At 39.4% G+C, this 22846-nt stretch overlaps 2 protein-coding genes and 1 long non-coding RNA gene across 6 annotated transcripts in view; all 3 read right to left on the bottom strand.

The window, feature by feature from the left end:
- The window catches only part of LOC115585697 (uncharacterized), a 510933-nt gene that overhangs the window by 259900 nt on the left and 228187 nt on the right, over nt 1-22846 (bottom strand). The window lies entirely within an intron of this gene.
- Nucleotides 1063-2420, bottom strand: LOC115585009 (uncharacterized). Its single transcript, XR_003984639.1, has 3 exons — nt 2222-2420; nt 1698-2035; nt 1063-1330 (listed from the first exon to the last, which is right to left on the bottom strand). It is a non-coding gene; the product is annotated as an uncharacterized LOC115585009 (long non-coding RNA).
- On the bottom strand, nt 3308-21569 carry LOC115584964 (uncharacterized). 4 transcript variants are annotated; one of them, XM_030422941.1, is made up of 9 exons: nt 21455-21569; nt 20895-21233; nt 20170-20493; nt 19792-19941; nt 17587-17736; nt 15431-15580; nt 13695-13853; nt 6467-6606; nt 3310-3871 (listed from the first exon to the last, which is right to left on the bottom strand). In XM_030422941.1, exons 1-9 carry the CDS (start codon nt 21492-21494, stop codon nt 3797-3799), a joined length of 1527 nt encoding a protein of 508 aa, XP_030278801.1. In that variant the 5' UTR covers nt 21495-21569; the 3' UTR covers nt 3310-3796. The 4 variants fall into 4 exon arrangements, with proteins under 4 accessions (XP_030278803.1, XP_030278801.1, XP_030278800.1 ...); XM_030422940.1 differs by lacking the exons at nt 3310-3871; nt 6467-6606 and adding exons at nt 11897-12347; nt 13324-13463; XM_030422942.1 differs by lacking the exons at nt 3310-3871; nt 6467-6606; nt 15431-15580 and adding exons at nt 11897-12347; nt 13324-13463.

The raw sequence follows: 22846 nt of genomic DNA, 5'->3' as shown, positions 1-22846 counted from the left end.
TATAACAAAACGTAGGAATACAAGATAATCAGATAGGAGTGAAAACCAGTAAGTGTCATAATTAAAAGCATAAATCATACACGAAGAACATACTGGACAGAAGTTTATATAGTTTCTTTAATTGATGGTCCAGCTAATTACGATGATTTGATATTTGCTAATGACAGAAAGTCTGAGTTTTACTGAAAAGTGAGAAAGTACCTCTAGCTTCATGTAAAAAAATAATGAAGATAAAATAAAACACTGCAAAAAGAGATGCAACGTTATGTCGCTTAAAATTAATAAAACTATAAAGGGCACTATTATGTAGAGAATTTACATGCAAATAACATTAATTCATATTCCGGGTAAATGTTGCTATTAGGTTAAGAAGCTTTTTCATGGATGGCCAAACGAGGTTGTGTTTGAAGGTGGGACGTCAGGGATATAATTGGCTGTTTTTGACTACTTTTGATTAGACCATTATATTTCACCTTAAAAACTATTTACGTTGCCTTGTGTGGTGTCATTGTGTGACTTTACAGTTATTATTTTCATTTTGACATATTAACTCTATGGACCTAAAATCACAAAATAACATAAAATCAGAGTAGGAAAAAGTTAGATTTTTTACTGTGAAAACCACAAATATGTTTAATTTAGCGGAATTCGTGAAGCATTTCTAAAATAATTTATTAACGGTATCATTGTAGTCCAAACAAATGCGACATTGCACACCCTTGAACAAAGCAGCAGCCATGTGGAAACTCTCAGGTCGGTCTGATCCTGATCCGCAGAGATATTTGAGGCAAACACACACAGACAGACAGAGATTCCTTGCTTTTATAGAGAGATTTGTAAAACGTTTTATCTCTATTTTTAGTTTCAAACCAATTATTCATTGTTTTTCTACATGCTAAATTTAAACATGTTCTGGTCATATTTTCATCTCTGCCTGTTGTCAGGTAATTTTTGCAGAATGAATAAAATGACAAAGAAAGCAAAGAGGTTTTTCATGATCACATTTGGAGGAAAGAAATTATTTATATATATATATGTATACATGGAGTCAAAGCTCTGCCGTAGCCACACTTGTACCATCCTGTGTCCGTCTTGCTCGCATTTATGATGATCACATAGAGTCCAAATGTAGATCCTTCTCTATATTCAATGCTGTATCTGCCACTCTGAGCTCTGTTGGCATCAGTCTCAATGATAATGTCCTCTTCTGTTTTACATTCGTCCTTACACAGGAACTTCTGTTTACTCTGAACATCATCGAGGCATGGAAGTGTGATATTCTCTCCTTCAGTATCTGTATGGAATAAACAAGTGTTTCCATCCGGCAGTTCTGTTGAAAAGAGAAACAGTCAACAGTTACTGTCTGTGAAATGCTGCAGTCTGATTTGTTGCTTCACATGAACACAGATCCTCACTGAGAGCTGCCCTGGAAGTTCATACAAGATAAATGACTAAAATTCTTCCAACAATATGATTACTTATTTTATCAACATAGTCCAGAACTACGAAGGACAAATGTCTTAAAAACTTTATAAATCATCGATTCCTTTTTAAAACAATTTTCCTGTTTTCCTTCACAAGGTTTTTCATACAATCTCTAATCAGACATTAACTATATATTCTAGATAAATTAGATATTCCTACATTGTTGAATCCACTAAATAAATCTGGTTTAAATACTTTCAGTAGAAACTCACAGTCTGAAACTCTGATCTCTAAGTTGCAGTATGAGTCTGGAACCAGATCTGTGCCCAAACCGGACCTGTACCATCCTGCGTCAGACTTGGTCAGATTTGTGATGCTCACAGTCAGAACTCCTCTTCCAGATTCAGTTCTGTACTTCATACTGAATCTGCCATTCTGAGCTCTGACATCTTCTGTTTAATGAGAATACCTTCTGCTTTACATTCTTCTTTACAGAAGAACTTTATGTTTTTAGGCTGAGATATGTAACATGACATTGAACCACTTCCTCCCTCAGCTCCTGTGTAAATGTTGGGTTTTGCGCTGATGAGCCCGGTGTCTCCACACAGAGCTGTTGGAAAGATGAACACAGAACACAGATGAACAAAAAAATGGCTGCTGAATATTTAGTTAGAATTAAATTGTGGTAGAACACAGCAACTGTAAAGCATGTGCTATTAACCATTCGGACAAATCTACCGACCCAAAGCAGTGTGTGGTGCTGCGTTACAGAGACAGTCAGGTCATCAGTCCTCACCTGACATGAAGCAGAAGAACAGAACGTGGTGGATATTCATTTTGAATTTGATCCCGGTGGAGACAAACTGTCTCTGTCACTTCGATCAATCCTGATTTGATGTCAAAACCTCTGTCAAACCTGCTTGTTAAACATTATATTTAAACTCCTGGGAGGTCAACTTGTGCTTCCTTCTCTATTTTTACATACTCCACTTCTCACGAATAAGGAAGGAAAAAGAGGTGCTGTTTTGTAATTTGTAATTACCAAGTGTTGTGAAAGTATGTGACGCCCACTCTGTTGTACGTTCTGGACTTTCCCTCCGTGCAGCATGAATTAAAGAGATCTGACTCATCACACTGAGTCTAAAATTCGTCGGAGAATTAGCAACTCTCTACCTCAAAAAGGAGAATTTCCACAAAACTTAGATATCGTGCAAAACAGGATATTAAGTAAGGCCTGAGGCCAGTCAGCACTTACAGTGAACTGGCCAGATGTTTCCTGTCTCTGAACAAATCCTACTGATTCTACCTTTAAATTGAATGGTCTCTGAATCATGTTAATCTAACGTGAGCTGCAGTTAGCTTTGAACACAAATGAATCAGTACTTCTACTTATACTAGAGTCTGTTATTACACATGTATCTGAACTTCTACTGGAGTACAGATATTGTGTGTACTTTTACCACCTCTTAATACTATTAGTTACTTCCACTTTGCAGTTCACTGAGGAGAACGTGCGAAGTGTGAAGCGTAATGTTCACCATGTTAGACTCTTCATGTGACACTTTTACAGTCATATAATGTTTTGGGGAACATAGAACAGCCCATTAGTTTGCACAGTGGTGTATGAAGTCAGGCAGAGGGTTGCTATCCGTCTGTTCATGAATTATGTCAGCTTTAGTTCAGACATGTCCTCTCTTTACTGTCTACTGAGGCTGAGAGAAAAAGAGGAAGAGACACGAGAATGTTCGAGCATCAGAATGAAACTTGAAAAAAAAACCACAGCTTCTTCTGAACTGCTCTGTATTTACTTGAAGTCACAAACTTTACATTATCTCACAGACTGACATCATGATTTATTTAAAGTCTCTTTTTTCACAGAAATGCAAATGTACAGTATGTTATAGAGTTATGTTCCTGCATCACTTTATTAATTTAATATTCTAAATCAATAATCAGCAGATTAATCCAGAATGAAACAGTAACAGGGGACATTTTACTTTTCATACTTTAAGCACATTTTCCTGATTATACTTACATACTTTTACTGCAGTAACAGTTTAATTGCAGGACCTTTAACAGAGTATATTTACAGTGTGGTATTAGTACTTTTATTGAATAAACAGGTCAATACATTAGTTAGTAATATGATATGTACAACTCATTCATAATACAGTTTGTTAGTGCATAGTAATTAAATCACAGCAGTCAGGAACTTAAATCAGACAGGTAAATTAATAGTGCATATTAATTTGTCACAGCAGTCAGGCAATTAATCAGACAGGTAAATTAATGAATCTTAACAGTAACAAATACAGATCCAGAACCTACAGATAATCTGAGTGCTGTGTGTGTGAGTGGTGCAGGTTTGCTCCTAATCACTGCAGGTTTTGACGGCGGAGTCTTCACATGTGGAGGCTGGAGCCAAATCCCTATAGGTGAAAGGGATCTGAAAATAAGAACTGCAGCTTTACTGAAGGTGACAGGAAATGACATCACAGCTGTTGAACAGCAGTAGACATTGCAACAGACCAGATAATGTGTGAAAGATAAATCTTGGGGGCTGATTTATGTGTTGTCTTTCTTTCTCAAACCGTCACACAACATAAAACATGTAAATAAAGGCATGAACACTGAGTTTGTCTGCTCTACGACACGATGCTAACACACCAAGCTAACCAGCAGACTACTAACAGTATAGAGATAACCTTTTGAATATCAAGAGTAAATATATCATCAATGCGTAACATTATTTTTTGAAGTTCACAGGAACAGAACATCCACTGAGCCGGTCCTGGATGCTGTTTTGAAAATGCCCTCAGAGAACTTCTGCTAAGATTTCGCACTTAAACTGACTCGACCTAAACTTTGTGCTGTTTGTCCGTTATGTTGAGATAAAACATCTTTACCTGATCATACTCTATGATTCTGGGCCTAATCAGCTTCACTTTGTTATCCAGTGCTGCCACTGACGAGAGTTAAAGAGCACAGCAGCAATAAATGTCGAGTTAAGGTCCTTTTTCATGCTTCTCAATTTAAAATGAGGCACCACTGAGTCCGGTTCTGCTCGAGGTTTCTGTCTGTTTAAAGCAGTTTTTCCGACCACTATCCTCAGGTGCTTCCTCATGGAGGAAATGTGGAAAAATGAATCGGGGAGTATGATCAACACCGGCTCAGTTTGGAAAGTGTCGTGAGATGACTTTGTTTTTGTGTGAATTGGCATTAGAAAGAAACAACGTAAAGTACAACTTGTTTGTCTGTATTTACTTTCATGTATGCATTTTGAGTATTTTCAGTGCTGTCTGTGTCCCTGTGCTGCTTGTTCCTGTTCCCATCCTGTCCTCTCTTGCTCTGCACAGGTGTGCCACTTCCTGATTGCCCAATGAGGTGCACCTGGCCTGGAAGAAGTGCTTAATATCTCCTGCGCCAGCACCAGACAGGAGTAAGCACTGCTGGTCTTGATGCCTCTCAGCCTGGACTTGTGTTCTGTTGTGTTTCAGCTCAGTGTCTCTTTGGTTGTACTGATTTACTGTCTTGGTTCTCTTAGCTGTGTTTATGTTCAAAAATCCTTTTTGTGATTGTTTTGTGTCTGTGATCGAGTTTGGTCATTTCATAGGGACATAACGTTTTCAAACTTGATTTTTTTTCCACCAAATGAATTGTTTCTCGTTATGAATTGAATTCTCATGCTGTTGTCCAGCAGAGGGCAGCATACTATACTATTGTAAAGTTAAGCATGCTAAAATAAACAGTAACTTTTGGCCACATTTAGCTACAAACCCCATTAAAAAAACAGATGGGAATTTTTTATATATACTTTTGACCAGATTTACAGCAATATTTGTGAGCTTTGTGATATTTACTTCTTTTGTAAAAAAATATGTCAATGTAAAATCTAAATAAAAAATCTAAATTTTAAATGTTAAATGTTAAATAGAAATGTTAAATATACATTTAAATGTTAAATTCAAATTTAAATTGAAATGTTAAATGTTATATATATATATATCCAAATGTTCAATCTAAATGCTAAATAAAAATCTCAATGTTAAATATGAATATGAATGTAAAATATGAATGTTACATTTAAATCTAAATGTTAAATCTAAATCTAAATGTGGCAAACCTAAAATCTAAATCCAGATGTTAAATATAAATATAATGTAAAAGTTAAATCTAATGTTAAATGTTAAATCTAATTTTAAATGTTAAATGTTAAATCTAATTCTAAATGTTAAATATAAATACAATGTTCAATTTAAATATAAATGCTAAAAGTTAAATCTAAATGTTCAATCTAAATTTAAATGTTAAATGTAAATGTTAGGGGTGAAGTTAAATATTTAGCTAATAGGCAGTGTAAATTTGCATATCACCGGAAGTACCAAAGTAGAAGTTCATTGAAGCTGAAAAAGCACTATCCGCTGTCTTCTTCGCGTAGTCACACAGAGTGATTGCGCTGCACTGTTAGCCACTCGGTAGCTTTTATGTTGGTACTTCTGGTGACAGGCAGTGTGAATTTGCATACTAAATATTTAGTTTCAACCGTGAGATTTAAAATGTAGATCTATATTTAACTTTTAGAAAAAAATTCAACATTTATATGTATATTTAACATTTAGATTAAAACTGAACATTTATATGTATATTTAACATTTAGATTCAACATTTATCATTTATATTCATGGTTAACATTTAGATTTAATATTTAGATTTAGATTTAACATTTAGATTTAACATTTGACGTTTAGATTTAGATTTTTCATTTAGAATTTACATTGGCATTATATTTTTACAAGATTTTTTACAAGTAAATATCACAAAGTTCACAAATATTGCTGTGAATCTGGTTAAAAGTAGCATTAAAAAAAACTTCACATCTGTCTTTTTTAATGGTGTTTGTTGCTAAATGTGATGAACAGTTGCTGTATATTTTAGCATGCTCAACTTTACAATTGGCACCCCATGGCATTCATCCACCTGCACTAAATACAGGACAGTGTTTCAGATGGCAAAATCGTTGCATGGTGTTGGAGAAATTCACCTCTGTGTTTCTGCTTCTTGACCTGAAGTCCCTCCTCATCTTCCATATGTAGAGGATCAGCACAGAAACAACGACCAGTAAAATGACCAGTAAAACAACCAGACCCCAGATGTAACCTGGGTGAGGGACACTGGAGCAGACTGGAAAGAGAGAGACAGGAAGTGAACACAAAGAAGGATCATTATTGTAATTTTTTTCCTTGTTGTAAGAGAATGTGTCTTGTGGTTTGCATGATGCATAAAACCTAGTGAGTGTTACGTCATCAAACTTCCTCTTACTCTTTGCACTACTGTTAGGAAAACATCTGTGTTTTTAAGGTGAGATTGAGGTGAAATTTGATGGTAAGCAGTCTTTATAAACTGTACCTGCAGCTGACGGCTGGTTGGCGGTTTTAGGGCAAGATGATGATGAGGTGGTGAAACTTGTTGAACTGAGCTTTAAACTCTGCGTTGTTGGTGTGGAGGCTGATGGGACTGATGTTGAAAAAGGTGGAAGAGTCTGGTTTGGTTTGTACGGATCTGTGGACAATGAAAAGACAAAGAAATAAAACTAAACTGAATAGATACTGATGCAGAAAAATCCACCATGTAAGAATAATTGTAAATATATACAAAGATAACAAAATGTAGAAATACAAGATAAACAGTCAGGTGTGAAAACCAGTAAGTTTCATAATTAAAAGCATAAATCATACACAACGAACATCATGGACATACGTTTATAATGTCCATTAATTTATGATTCAGCTAATTACGATTTGATTTTTGCGGATAACAGAAAGTCTGAGTTTTACTGATAAGTGAGAAAGTACCTCTAACTTCACCTAAAAAAATAATAAAGATAAAATAAAACACTGCAAAAAGAGATGGGCGACGTTATGTCCCCTGAAATTAATAAAACTATAGAGGACACTAATATGTAGAATATGTAGAAAATATACATGCAAGATACAATAATCCATATTACGGGTTAATGTGACCCTCCACATATTGACTGTGAACATACACTGCAGTTAATTGACATGTACTACTGTGGTTGCTATTGTGGCTGAAGGTTCACGTCCACCTCTTGTAACTCCCTGTCATCTCTCTGTCAGCAGGTCAAAACAGGCAGTAGTTTTCTTTCTAAGTATTTGTAAAACCTTTAACTCTATTTTTAGTTTCAAACCAGTTATTCATTGTTTTTTTACATGCTAAATATAAACACGTTATGGTCATATTTTCGTTGTCGTCAGGTCATTTTTGCAGAATGAATAAAATGACAAAGAAAGCAAAGATGTTTTTCATGATCACTTTTGGAGGAAAGAAATGTTATATACATATATAAAAAAGAAGATTGAACGACAGATACATGAATTAAATGAAGAAACATATTTGTGTGATTTTGATAAACACTCACCACCAATGACGAGGACCGGGACTCTGTAGGATGAATCTGGAGACAAAGCTCTGCCGTAGCCACACTTGTACCATCCTGTGTCCATCTGGCTCGCATTTGTTATGATGACATAGAGTCCAAATGTAGATCCTTCTCTATATTCAATGCTGTATCTGCCACTCTGAGCTCTGTTGGCATCAGTCTCAATGATAATGTCCTCTTCTGTTTTACAATCGTCCTTACACAGGAACTTCTGTTTACTGTAAACGGTATCGAGGCATGGAAGTGTGATATTCTCTCCTTCAATATCTGTACTGAAAAAACGAGTGTTTCCATCCGACAGTTCTGTTGAAAAGAGAAACAGTCAACAGTTACTGTCTGTGAAATGCTGCAGTCTGATTTATTGCTTCACATGAACACAGATCCTCACTGAGAGCTGCCCTGAAAGTTCATACAACATGAATAACTAAAATTCTTCCGATAATCTTGATTACTTATTTCATCAACATAGTCCAGAACTACAAATCACAAATGTCTTAAAAGTTTATAATCATTGATTCCTTTTTAAAACATTTTTCATGCTTTCATTCACGGGGTTTTTCTTTCTTCTTTTCTCTTATCAAACATGAATAACATAATTTTTATTGTTTTAGATAAAAGAAATATTCCTACATTGTCGAATCCATTAAATGAATCTTTCAGTAGAAACTCACCATCTGAAACTCTGATATCAAAGTCGCAGTATGTGTCTGGAACCAGATCTGTGCCCAAACCCGACCTGTACCGTCCTGCATCAGACTTGGTCAGATTTGTGATGCTCACAGTCAGAACTCCTATTCCAGAAGATTCTCCTTCATATTCAGTGCTGAATCTGCTATTCTGACCTCTGACATCTTTTGTTTTAACGAGAATATCTTCTGCTTTACATTCTTCTTTACAGAAGAACTTTATGTTCTTAGGCTGATGCAGGTAACACTTAATTGAACCACTTCCTCCCTCAGCTCCTGTGAAAATACTGAGTTTTGCACTGACGAGCCCGGTGTCTCCACACAGAGCTGTTGGAAAGATGAACACAGAACACAGATTATCGTTTCTGTATCAGCTGTTAGAATTAAATTGTGGTAGAACACAGCAACTGTAAAACACGTGTCATTGAACATTCAGAGAAATGTACAGATAAGATCGACCCCAAAGCAGCATGGTGGTGCTGCGTTAAAGAGACAGTCAGGTCATCAGTCCTCACCTGAGATGAAGCAGAAGAACAGAACGTGGTGGATATTCATTCTGAATTTGATCCTGATGGAGACAAACAGTCTCTGTCACTTTGATCAATCCTCTCTGTCCGTCTGATCAAACACTATTTCTACTTTCGGGAGGTCAACTTGTGTTTCCTTCTCTATTTCTATATGCAACACTTCTCACGAATAAGGAACTAAAAAAAAAGGTGCTGTTAAATAATTACAATAATTTTCTTAGAAAAAGCAGAGGATTGAAGAAGTTGGCCTGTCAGACATGTCACCATATGAACTCAACCTTGCAAAGGTAGAAATGATAGCAGAGCTGTTTTATTGGATCACAGGTATATTCGTGTTATATTTGCTGCAGATAAAAGCACACACATACACAATCCTTTTAAATGTCTTAAATAAACTGTGAGAAATTACATAGTATTTCAGTAATCAATGTGCTGTACAGAGCAGGATCAGGATGTGAGAGGAGGAGGGGAGAATCCCTTTTGGTGAAAGTGTCAGAAAGTCACATGAAGGATTACAGGAAGGTAGATAAGATGGCATTCTCTGTCCTAATAAACATCAGAGGATCACTGTCCTGGGAAAGGCATGATCAACCCAAACCTCAGGGGGTCATTGTTTTGGGAAGGAGTAATTACCAAGTGTCGTAAAAGTATGTGACCCTATTCTGTTGTACTTAAGTCAGTAACGTTACAGCAACAATTTGGAGTTGAAAATTCTTCAGAGACTTAGCAACTCTCTACCTCAAAAATGAGAATTTCCACAAAACTTAGATATTGTGCAAAACAGGATATTAAACAGATATTCCGGTGTAAGTTTAATCCATGGTATAAATCACCGTGAAACTGTGTTAGACTCCCTCTCAAGAGATCAAGTTACACTGCAGTAAATGGATCCAAATATAAACCGCCACCAAAAAGCCACAAATAATGCTCAGAACAGCACCAAACTTCAGCAACAGTACAAATAGGGTCTCAGCACATAGTCCGGGGCATCTAACCTCCGCTAGCTTAGCTGGATTTCTATTGTGAAGCTAAAAACAGATTTCAACTCTCCGCCATCAGCTTCCGGGTCGGGGAAAGTCCCGACGCCACGATTACCGAGTGCGGTTAGAAATGCTCAATTCTGTTCTTTTACCTGTCCGCTCTCGATAATAACTGTTATAAACTGGCAGGTAAGACACATATGAACGTTATGGCTGACGTTGCTTTAGTTTAATGATTTCTGTCAAACCTGCTTCTTATACTTTATATTTCTACTTTCAGGAGGTCAACTTGTGTGTCCTTCTCTATTTTTATATGCAACACTTCTCATGAATAAGGAAGTAAACAGTGGTGCTGTTAAATGATTAGAAGAATTTTCTTAGAAAAAGCAGAGGATTGAAGAAGTTGGCCGTATCATATTTGCTGCAGATAAAACCACACACATACACACACATTCCTTTTAAATGTCTTAAATAAACTGTGAGAAATTACATAGTTTTCCATTCAGTAATCAATGTGCTGTACAGAGCAGGATCAGGATGTGAGAGGAGGAGGGGAGAATCCCTTTTGGTGAAAGTGTCAGAAAGTCACATGAGGGGTTACAGGAAGGTAGATAAGATGACATTTACTGTCCTAATAAACATCAGAGGATCACTGTCCTGGGAAAGGCATGATCAACCCAAACCTCAGGGGGTCATTGTTTTGGGAAGGAGTAATTACCAGGTGTCGTCAGTAACGTTACAGCAACAATTTGGAGTTTATATTTCAACTCTCCTCCATCAGCTTCCAGGTCGGGGAAATCCTGACGTGACGATTACCGAGTGCGGTTAGAAATGCTCAATTCCGTTCTTTTCCCTGTCAGCCAGGGCATGTGAGTGGAGCGCGGAGCGAGCGGGGAGCGGAGCGTGCGAAATATAGTCGGAGCGCAGAGCGGGTTTTAATCCAAAGGCCAGAGCGATGGTTCCCTTTCACTCCAGTTCCGCTCCAATACCGCTTTCCACGAGTCTGGGGCATGCACAAGTCCACACAGACTCACGTGTGCCTTCAAGGAGGTCATTCGTTGAGAGATGGAGTTTGTAACATATTTCGAAAAGCAAGCAGACAGGTCATATAAGCGCAACGTCAGGAATTGCTCCCTCTTTTAAATTTGAGCGGTCTGCTAACTTGATCTCTCGAGAGGGAGTCTAACACAGTTTCACGATGATTTAGACCATGGATTAAACTTACACCGGAATATCCCTTTAAGTAAGGCAAATCCTACTGATTCTACCTTTAACTTTAATAGTCTTTGAATTCTATTAATATGACGTGAGCTTCAGTTAGCTTTGACCACAAATGTCCTTCAGAGGGAGACTTTTTACTCTGATACTCTGAGTACATGTCAGAGCCTGCACTCCATTACTTTTACTGGAGTAAACAAGCTGAATCAGTACCTCCACTTATTACGCACATGTCTGAACTTCTACTGGAGTACAGATATTGTGTGTACTTTTACCACCTCTGAATATGATAAGTTACTTCCACCTTGCAGTTCACTGAGGAGAACGTGCGAAGTGTGAAGCGTAATGTTACCATGTTAGACTCTTCATGTGACACTGTTACAGTCATATAATGTTTTGGGGAACATAGAACAGCCCATTAGTTTGCACAGTGGTGTATGAAGTCAGGCAGAGGGTTGCTATCTGTCTGCTCGTGAATTATGTCAGCTTTAGTTCAGACATGTCCTCTCTTTACTGTCTACTGAGACTGACAGAAAAAGAGGAAGAGACACGAGAATGTTCGAGCATCAGAAGGAATCTTGAAAAAAACTTTAAATAATCTCACAGACTGACATCATGATTTATTTAAAGTCTCTTTTTTTCACAGAAATACAAATGTACAGTATGTTATAGAGTTATGTTCCTGCATCACTTTCTTAATTCAATACTGTAAATCAGTAATCAGCAGATTAATCCAGAATGAAACAGTAACTGGGGACATTTTACTTTTCATACTTTAAGCACATTTTCCTGATTATACTTACATACTTTTACTGCAGTAACAGTTTAATTGCAGGACTTTTAACAGAGTATATTTACAGTGTGTTATTAGTACTTTTATTGAATTAACAGAACAACACATTAGTTAGTAACAAATACAGATCCAGAACCTACAGATAATCTGAGTGCTGTGTGTGTGAGTGGTGCAGGTTTGCTCCTAATCACTGCAGGATCTGGCGGCGGAGTCTTCACATGTGGAGGCTGGAGCCAAATCCTTATCGGTGACAGGGATCTGAAAATAAGAACTGCAGCTTTACTGAAGGTGACAGGAAATGACATCACAGCTGTTGTACAGCAGTAGACATTGCAACAGACCAGATAATGTGTGATAGACAAAGCTAGGGGGCTGATTTATGTGTTGTACTCTAAGTCTTTCTTTCTCAAACCATCACACAACAGCACACATGTAAATAAAGGCCTGACTTAGCTACTCTCTACCTCAAAAAGGAGAATTTCCACAAAACTTAGATACTGTACAAAACAGGATATTAAAGGGATACTCCGGTTTAAATTTAATCCATGGTCTAAATCACTGTGAAACTGTGTTAGACTCCCTCTTGAGAGATCAAGTTGCCACTTCCTGATTGCCCAATGAGGTGCACCTGGCCTGGGACAAGTGCTTAAGATCTCGTGTCTCCTGTCCTCAGACAGGAGTGAGGACTGCTGGTCTTGATGCCTCTCAGCCTGGGCTTTTGTTCTGTTGTGTTTTAGCTCAGTGTCTTTTTGTTTGTCCTTATTTACTGTCTTGTTTTTTTTAGCTGTTATTATGTTCAAAAATCCTTTTTAAATTGTCTTTTTATGGTTGATTTGTGTCTATGATCGAATTTTGTTCATCTCATAGGGACATAACTTTTTCAAACATTTTTTTTTCTACAATTTTTTCATTATGAATTGAATTTCCATGATACATTAAGACCACCTCACAACAAAAATACACTAAATACAATGAAGAGGTTAATTTAATTGTCATCCAGCAGAGGGCAGCATACATCCAGCTGTACTAAATACAAGACAGTTTTTCAGATGGAAACATCAACGCCTGCTTTGTTGTACTTCTGTGTAATGTCACAGACCAATTGTGTCAGAAACAGCTGAGAAATCCCAGATTTTCTGTTTAATCTACCATGAAATTTTTGTCTCTTTCCAGCTGTTTTTTGGTGCAGTGGTAGAAACTGTCAAGGACGGCGCGTAGAGTCGGAGAAAGTCACCTCTGTGTATCTCCTGCTTGACCTGAAGTCCCTCCTCATCTTCCATATGCAGAGGATCAGCACAGAAACAACGACCAGTAAAACGACCAGTAAAACAACCAAACCCCAGATGTAACCTGGGTGAGGGACACTGGAGCAGACTGGAGAGAGAAAGACAGGAAGTGTACAGAACGTAGGAAAATTATCGTAATTTATTTTCTTGTTGTAAGAAAATGTGTCTCGTGGTTTGCATGATGTATAGAACCTGGTGAGTGTTACGTAATTACATTTCCTCTTACTCTCTAAACTACTGTGAGGAAAACATCTGTGTTGTAAAATTTAATGTGAGATTGAGGTGGAATGTGATGGTCAGCACTCTTAATGAAACGTACCTGCAGCTGATGGCTGGTTGGCAGTTTTAGGGAAAGACAACAAGGGGGTCAAACTTCTTGAACTGAGGTTTAAACTCTGCGTTGTTGTTGTGGAGGCTGATGGGACTGATGTTGAAAAAGGTGGAGGAGTCCGGTTTGGTTTGGTCGGATCTGTGGACACTGAAAAGACAAAGAAATAATAAGATACTACAGATGCAGAGACATGACAAGAAGAACATAATGGACATAAGTTTATAATGTTTGTTAATGTATGATTCAGCTAATTGTGATGATTTGATTTTTGCTGATGACAGAAAGTCTGAGTTTTACTGAAAAGTAAGGTACCTCTAACTTCATCTAATTAAACTAAATGAAATAAAACAATGCAAGTACAAATGGGCAGCTTTATATCATCGAAAAATTCATTAAGCTGGATCTGCGAAATGCCTACCACTTGTCCAAGATTCAGGAGGGAAACAAGTGGAAGACCGGATTCAACACAACCATGGGCCTCTTCGAAAACCAAGTTATGCTCTCTGGCTTGACCAATGCACTAGCTTTATTCCAGGCTGTTATTAATGACATCCTACGAGACATGCTAAATCTCTTTATGTTTGTCTATCGGCGACATGTTGATTTTCTCACGTTCCATGGAAGAACACGTCCAGCAGATCCTAGGTTGCAGTTCATGGTTGAAGTTGACACCTCAGATTCTGGGGTAGGAGCAGTCCTCTCCCAATACGACGTGATCTTCTGAGGACTCCATCCTTCTTCATATGGTGCCTCTCCCCGGCAGAAAGGAATTACGATGTTGTTAATAGAGAGCTGTTAGCAGTGGCGTCACTGGCTGGAGGGTTCCCAACAGCCCTTTTATTACATGGACCAACAACAAGAACCCCTCGTATCTAAGCTCTGCCATATCACTGAACTCCAGGCAGGCCCACTGGTCACTCTACTTGAGTTGATTCAACTATACCCTCTTCTACCGCCCTGGCTCCTGAAATGGTAAGCCTGATGCCCTATACTGGCTCTACTCACCGGATTCATTATCCTCAGACCCTGAACCAATCAAGCCTTCTTCCAGGATTGTTGGGCAAGCCATCTGGGAGATAGAGACACTGGTGAGGGAGGCTCAGCAAGTCACTCCAGATCCTGGTTCCGGTCCCAACAACCGCCTGTTTGTACCTGAGGGGGTATGTTTGCGAGTACTTCAGTGGGAGCATTCCTCTAAGTTAACCTGCAATCCTGGAGATCAACGCACTCAGCCGTTCCTCCATCAACACTTTTAATGGCAGAGAATTTTGAGGGATGTCAAAGAGTTTGTGGCAGCCTGCATGGTTTGTGCCTGGTGCAAGGCCTTGCATCGCTGGTCTCCTCCACACATTTCAACAGTGCCTTTCTCTTTGCCACTCTCTCATAAAGCTTTGACTAGTGATGAACCCAGGAAACAGTTGTTGTATGCAGAGTCTCTCCCAGCTCAGCTGCTAAAGCTTTTATTCCTTCACAGTAGTCATAGGTGTGTTGGTGGCCTCCCTCACTGGTCTCCTATTTTGCACGGCTACTCAGTTTGTGAGGACGGTCTGCTCCAGGCAGATTTACACATGTACCATATGTACCATATGAGAAGGTTTAATGACGTACCACGTAATTAAACCTTCTCTTACTCTCTAAACTATTGTGAGGAAAATATCTGTGTTGTAAAATTTAAGGTGAGATTGAGGTGGAATTTGATGGTCAGGACTCTTTATGAACCGTACTTGCAGCTGATGGCTGGTTGGTGGTTCTAGGGAAAGACGACGAGGTGGTGAAACTTGTTGAACTGAGGTTTAAACTCTGCGTTGTTGGTGTGGAGGCTGTTGGGACTGATGATGAAAAAGGTGGAGGAGTCCGGTTTGTTTTGGATGGATCTGTTGACAATGAAAAGACAAAGAAATAATAAGATACTGAATAGATACTGATGCAGAGAAATCCACCATGTACGAATGAGTGTAAATATATACAAATATAACAAATTGTAGGAATACAGGATAGTCAGTCAGGTGTGAAAACCAGTAAGTTTCATAATTAAAGGCATAAATCCTACACGACGAACATACTGGACACAGGCATATAATGTTTATCAATTTATGATTCAGCTAATTGTGATGATTTGATTTTTGTGGATGACAGAAAGTCTGAGTTTAACTGAAAAGTAAGACGTAACTCTAACTTCATCTGATTGAAATAAATGAAATAAAACAATACAAAAAGAGATGGGCAGCTTTATGTCACCTTAAATCGACTAAGCTGGATCTGTGAAATGCCTACCACTTGTCCCAGATTCGAGAGAGAGATGAGTGGAAGACTGGATTCAACACACCTTTGGGTTACTTTGAATATCAAGTAATGCTCTCTGGCTTAACCAGCGCACCAGCTGTCTTCCAGGCTCTTATCAATGAAATCGTCTAAGACATGTTAAATCTGTTTATGTTTGTCTAAAAGACACTTTAATTTTTTCACGCTCCATGGAAGAACAGGTACAGCTGGTAGGCTTGGTCATACAGAGATTGCTAGAGAATAAACTGTCTGTCAAGCCAGATAAGTGTGAGTTTCACTCCCCAGCGGCAAACTTCCTGGGCTACGTGGTGGCGCAGGGGCAGCTCCAATCGGATCCCGCCAAAATAAGAACTTTGGAGGAGTGGCCCACGCCCTCTTCCTGTTGACAGCTGCAACGTTTCTTGGGTTTTACTAATTTCTACTGGGGATTCATCCATAACTTACAGCAGAGTGTCTGCCCCCGTCACCCAGCTTACATCTACCTGTACCCTTTCATTCGGTCCCCCAAGGCTGAGTCAGCCTTCCTTACGCTCATGAGGCAGTTCACTAATGCCCCAGTTCTCAAGCACCCGGATCCCAGGTTGCATTTCATGATTGAAGTTGGCACCTCTGATTCTGGGGTAGGTGCGGTACTCTCCCAATACGACGTGCTCTTCTGAGGACTCCATCCCTGGGCCTTCTTCTTACGGCGTCTCTCTCTGGCAGAAAGGAATTACGACGTTGTTAATAGAGAGCTGCAGTGGCGTCCTGAAATGGCAAGTCTGATGCCCTTTACTGACTCTACTCACATAATTCGTCACCCTCAGACCCTGAACCAATCATGCCTTCGTCCAGGATTGTTGGGCTAGCCATCTGGGAGATAGAAGCACTGGTGAGGGAGGATCAGCAATTCACTCCAGATTCTGATTCTGGTCCCAACAACCGCCTGTTTGTACCTAAGACATGTCCGTGAGTACTTCAGTGGGAGCATTCCTCCAAGTTAACCTGCAATCCTGGAGATCAACGCACTCAGCTGTTCCTCCATCAACACTTTTAATGGCAGAGAATTTTGAGGGATGTCAAAGAGTTTGTGGCAGCCTGCATGGTTTGTGCCTGGTGCAAGGCCTCGCATCGCTGGTCTCCTCCACACTTTTCAACAGTGGCTTTCTCTTTGCCACTCTCTCATAAAGCTTTGACTAGTGATGAACCCAGGAAACAGTTGTTGTATGCAGAGTCTCTCCCAGCTCAGCTGCCAAAGCTTTTATTCTTCACAGTAGTCATAGGTGTGTTGGTGGCCTCCCTCACTGGTCTCCTATTTTGCACGGCTACTTAGTTTGTGAGGACTGTCTGCTCCAGGCAGATTTACACATGTACCATATTCCTTTAATTTCTTAATGATGGATTTAACTGAGCTCCTCTACAGTACATGAAAAGGATCAGCAGAAAAAACACTCATGTGGCGTCACATGTTGTTTGCATGATCCATACAATCTGGGGAGTGATACGTCATTAAACTTCCTCTTACTCTCTAAACTACTGTGAGGAAAATATCTGTGTTGTAAAATTTAAGGTGAGATTGAGGTGGAATTTGATGGTCAGCACTCTTTATGAACCGTACTTGCAGCTGATGGCTGGTTGGTGGTTCTAGGGAAAGACGACGAGGTGGTGAAACTTGTTGAACTGAGGTTTAAACTCTGCGTTGTTGGTGTGGAGGCTGATTGGACTGATGATGAAAAAGGTGGAGGAGTCCGGTTTGTTTTGGATGGATCTGTTGACAATGAAAAGACAAAGAAATAATAAGATACTGAATAGATACTGATGCAGAGAAATCCACTATGTACAAATGAGTGTAAATATACACAAATATAACAATTGTAGGAATACAAGATAGTCAGTCAGGTGTGAAAACCAGGAAGTTTCATAATTAAAGGCATAAATCATACACGACGAACATATTGGACATATGTTTATAATGTTTATTAATTTATGATTCAGCTAATTACGATTTGATTTTTGCGGATGACAGAAAGTCTGAGTTTAACTGAAAAGTAAGACGTAACTCTAACTTCATCTAATTAAAATAAATGAAATAAAACAATGCAAAAAGAGATGGGCAGCTTTATGTCACCTTAAACCGACTAAGCTGGATCTGTGAAATGCCTACCACTTGTCCCAGATTCGAGAGAGAGATGAGTGGAAGACTGGATTCAACACACCCATGGGTTACTTTGAATATCAAGTAATGCTCTCTGGCTTAACCAGCACACCAGCTGTCTTCCAGGCTCTTATCAATGAAATCCTCTAAGACATGTTAAATCTGTTTGTTTGTCTAAAATACATGTTGATTTTCTCACACTCCATGGAAGAACACGCCCAGCAGGTAGGCTTGGTCCTACAGAGATTGCTCGAGAATAAACTGTTTGTCAAGCCAGATAAGTGTGAGTTTCACTCCCCAGCGGGAAACTGCCTGGGCTACATGGTGGCACAGGGGCAGCTCCAATCGGATCCCGCCAAAATAAGAACATTGGAGGAGTGGCCCACACCTACTTCCTGTTGACAGCTGCAACGTTTCTTGGGTTTCACTAATTTCTACTGGGGATTCACCCATAACTACAGCAGAGTGTCTGCCCCCGTCACCCAGCTTACATCTACCTGTACCCTTTCATTTGGTCCCCCAAGGCTGAGTCAGCCTTCCTTACGCTCATGAGACAGTTAACTAATGCCCCAGTTCTTAAGCACCCGGATCCCAGGTTGCAGTTCATGATTGAATTTGGCACCTCTGATTCTGGGGTAGGTGCGGTACTCTCCCAATACGACGTGCTCTTCCGAGGACTCCATCCCTGGGCCTTCTTCTTATGGTGCCTCTCTCCAGCAGAAAGGAATTACGACGTTGTTAATAGAGAGCTGCAGTGGCATCACTGGCTGGAGGGTTCCCACCAGCCCTTTATTACATGGACCAACAACAAGAACCCCTCCTATCTACGCTCTGCCATTTAACTGAACTCCAGGCAGGCCCACTGGTCCCTCTACTTGAGCCGATTCAACTATACCCTCTTCTACTGCCCTGGCTCCTGAAATGGCAAGTCTGATGCCTTTTGCTGACTCTACTCACTGAATTAGTCACCCTCAGACCCTGAATAATTCATGCCTTCTTCCAGGATTGTTGGGCCAGCCATCCGGGAGATAGAAGCACTGCTGAAGGAGGCTCAGCAATTCACTCCAGATCCTGATTCTGGTCCCAACAACCGCCTGTTTGTACTTAAGACAGCATGTCTGTGAGTACTTCAGTGGGAGCATTCCTCCAAGTTAACCTGCAATCCTGGAGATCAATGTACTCAGCTGTTCCTTCATCAACACTTCTGATGACCGGGACATTTGAAGGATGTCAAAGAGTTTGTGGCAGCTTGCATGGGTTTTGCCCAAAGCAAGGCCTCGCATAGCTGATCTCCTCCACAATCTTCAACAGTGGCTTTCTCTTTGCCACTCTCTTATAGCGCTTTGACTGGTGATGAACCCAGGACACAGTATTCTTTTCATTTCTTAAAGATGGATTTAACTGAGCTCCTCTACAGTACATGTACAAAGGATCAGCAGAAAAGCAACCAACAGTAAAACAACCAGCGGAAAGACAAATAACTGCAATTTATTTTGTTGTTGTAAGAAAATGTGTCTTGTGGTTTGCATGATGCATAAAACCTGGTGAGTGTTACGTCATTAAACATCCTCTTACTCTTTAAACTGCTGTAAGGAAAACATTTGTGTTGTAAAATTTAAGGTGAGATTGAGGTGGAATTTGATGGTCAGCAGTCTTTATGAACTGTACCTGCTGCTGACGACTGGTTAGTCTTTCCAGGGAAAGACGATGAGGTGGTGAAACTTGTTGAACTGAGGTTTAAACTCTGCGTTGTTGGTGTGGAGGCTGATGGGACTGACGTTGAAAATGGTGGAGGAGTCCGGTTTGGTTTGGATGGATCTGTGGACAATGAAAAGACAAAGAAATAATAAGATACTGAATAGTTACTGATGCAGAAAAATCCACCATGTACACCTGAATGTAAATATACACAAATAGAAAGGAAAGCAAAGATGTTTTTCACAATCACTCTTGGAGGAAAGAAATTCTATTAAGAAAATAGAATTGGGCGACAGGTACATGAATGTAATGAAGCAACATTTCAGTGTGACTTTAACAAACACTCACCACCAATGACAAAGATCGAGAATGTGTAGGATGAATCTGGAGACAAAGCTCTGCCGTAGCCACACTTGTACCATCCGGTGTCTGACTTGCTCACATTTGTGATGGTCACATAGAGACCAAATGTAGATCCTTTTATATATTCAATGCTGTATCTGCCTCTCTTAGATTTGTTGGCACCAGTTTTAATGATAATGTCATCTTCGGTTTTACATTCGTCCTTACACAGGAACTTCTGTTTACTGTAAACAGTACCGCTGCATCCGAATGTGATATTCTCTCCTTCAATATCTGTACGGACAAAACCAGTGTTGCCAAATGGCAGTTCTGTTGAAAAGAGAAACAGTCAACAGTTACTGTCTGTGAAATGCTGCAGTCTGATCCCAGTGTTTCTTACTTCACATGAACACAGATCCTCACTGAGAGGTGCTCTGAAAGTTCATACAACATGAATAACTAAAATTCTTCCGATAAACTTGATTACTTATTTTATCAACATAGTCCAGAACTACAGATCACAAATGTCTTTAAAAAATGTTTATGAATCATTGATTCCTTTTTAATAAGAAGAATAATTTTCCTGCTTTCCTTCACAAGTTTTTTTATACAATCTCTTATTAAACATAAATAATAAATCATATTACTTTCAAATCAAGTTAAAAGAAATATTCCTACACTGTTGAATTAACTAGATGAATCTTGCTTAAAAACTTTCAGTAGAAACTCACCATCTGAAACTCTGATCTCAAAGTTCCGGTATGAGTCTGGAATCAGACCTGTGCCCAAACCGGACCTGTACCGTCCTGCGTCAGACTTGGTCAGATTTGTGATGGTCACAGTCAGAACTCCTCTTCCAGATTCAGTTCTGTACTTTATACTGAATCTGCCATTCTGAGCTCTGACACCTTTTGTTTTAACGAGAATACCATCTGCTTTACATTCTTTTTTACAGAAGAACTTCTTGTTTCCAGAGAGAGATGGATAGCATGTAATTGAACCATTTCCTCCCTCAGCTCCTGTAAAAATGTTGAGTTTTGCACTGACGAGTCCGGTGTCTCCACACAGAGCTGTTGGAAAGATGAACACAGAACACAGATGAACATTTCTGTATCAGCTTGAGCAACATAAAAAAAATGGCTGCTGAATATTTAGTTAGAATAAAATTGTGGTAGAAAACAGCAACTGTAACATATGTCATTGAACATTCAGAGAAATGTACAAATAAGATCGACCCCAAAGCAGCGTGGTGGTGCTGCGTTAAAGAGACAGTCAGGTCATCAGTCCTCACCTGAGATGAGGCAGAAGAACAGAACGTGGTGGATATTCATTCTGAATTTGATCCTGATGGTTTCCCCTAGAAACTAAACCATCTGTCACTTCTCTCTTTCCACTCTGTCCGTCTGATTAAACAGGACGTTGAAGTTGCTTTAGTTTCATGATTTCTGTCAAACCTCCTTCTTTTTCTATTTATGCTTTCAGGAGGTCAACTTGTGTTTCCTGCTCTTTTTTTAAATGAATCACTTCTCAGGAATAAGGGAGGAAAAAGAAGTACTTAAAGTAATTAAAATCATTTCCTGGTTTCTCCACAGAGTTACTGCTCATCACTCATTACTCAACAGAGGTGGGAGGTAATGAAGTTCAAATACTTTTTCTTATGTCTGTATTTAACTCGAGTGTATCTGTGACTTCCCCTCTCTGCAGCTGAACACAAATATCTGAACTTTCTCCTCCTCACCTTTTCAAAACAGGCTCGTTACTTTAGTTTCATGTGTCTGATTATGCAGTGGATCATTTATTTTTCTCTATTATAGACTAATTATCAAATACAGGTCACTTTATATTGCATGTATATTCTTATTATATTTGCTGCAGATAAAACCGCACACAGACACACACAGACACACACAGACACACATACACACACACACACACACACACACACACATTCCTATTAAATGTCAACTTAGATATTGTGCAAAACAGGATATTACATAATGCCTGGCGCCAGTCTGTAGCACTTAGAGTGACCCGCCCAAATGCTTCCTGTGTCTGATCCAAAGATAATTTTTCAAAATTACTTTGTTTATGCCAAATTAAGGATAAGGAGTTGTGACCTGAAATTCCCATAGAATTCAGTAGTTAGGAGGATAAAGGTGGATTTGGATTTGGAGGTAGAGAAACCTGTGTTACTGGTTAGTTGTGAGTCAAATGAGGAAAATGGACAGGTGTCTAAAGGCAGGAGAAGATGCCCCATTGGTGTGAAACATAGCCCGTCTCTGCTCATCACTCTCCATCTCTGCTGCAGAAACTCTGATCCAAGCGGTCACTAGAAAACAGTATCCTCCATGACACACCATCCAAACTCTTAAATATACTCCAATTCATCCAGAACTCTGCTGCTCGCCTGCTCGCCTGCTCACCTACACCTTTGACACCTTCTGGGCCTAACAAGCTGTGGAGAGCTGCAAGCTGCATTTGCAGTAGGCCCAAAGAACTTCTCCTCACTGCAGCAACACAAGGTCCTGCCAGTATTCCAGATCAGTTAGCACCAGCAGCTGCAACGCAAAGCTTGGCAGCTAACTTCACAATCTGAGGAACACCAAGAAAGTTAGTGAAATCTCAACTTCTCCTGCAACCATCAGCACCTTTTCTTCAAAGACTGGTAACATTGAACTGGGCT

Source organism: Sparus aurata, chromosome 7 (assembly GCF_900880675.1).
Source record: "Sparus aurata chromosome 7, fSpaAur1.1, whole genome shotgun sequence".
NCBI lineage: Eukaryota > Metazoa > Chordata > Actinopteri > Spariformes > Sparidae > Sparus > Sparus aurata.
The sequence above is the reverse complement of the archived record's forward strand: the minus strand, read 5'-3'. Positions and strand labels throughout refer to the sequence as shown.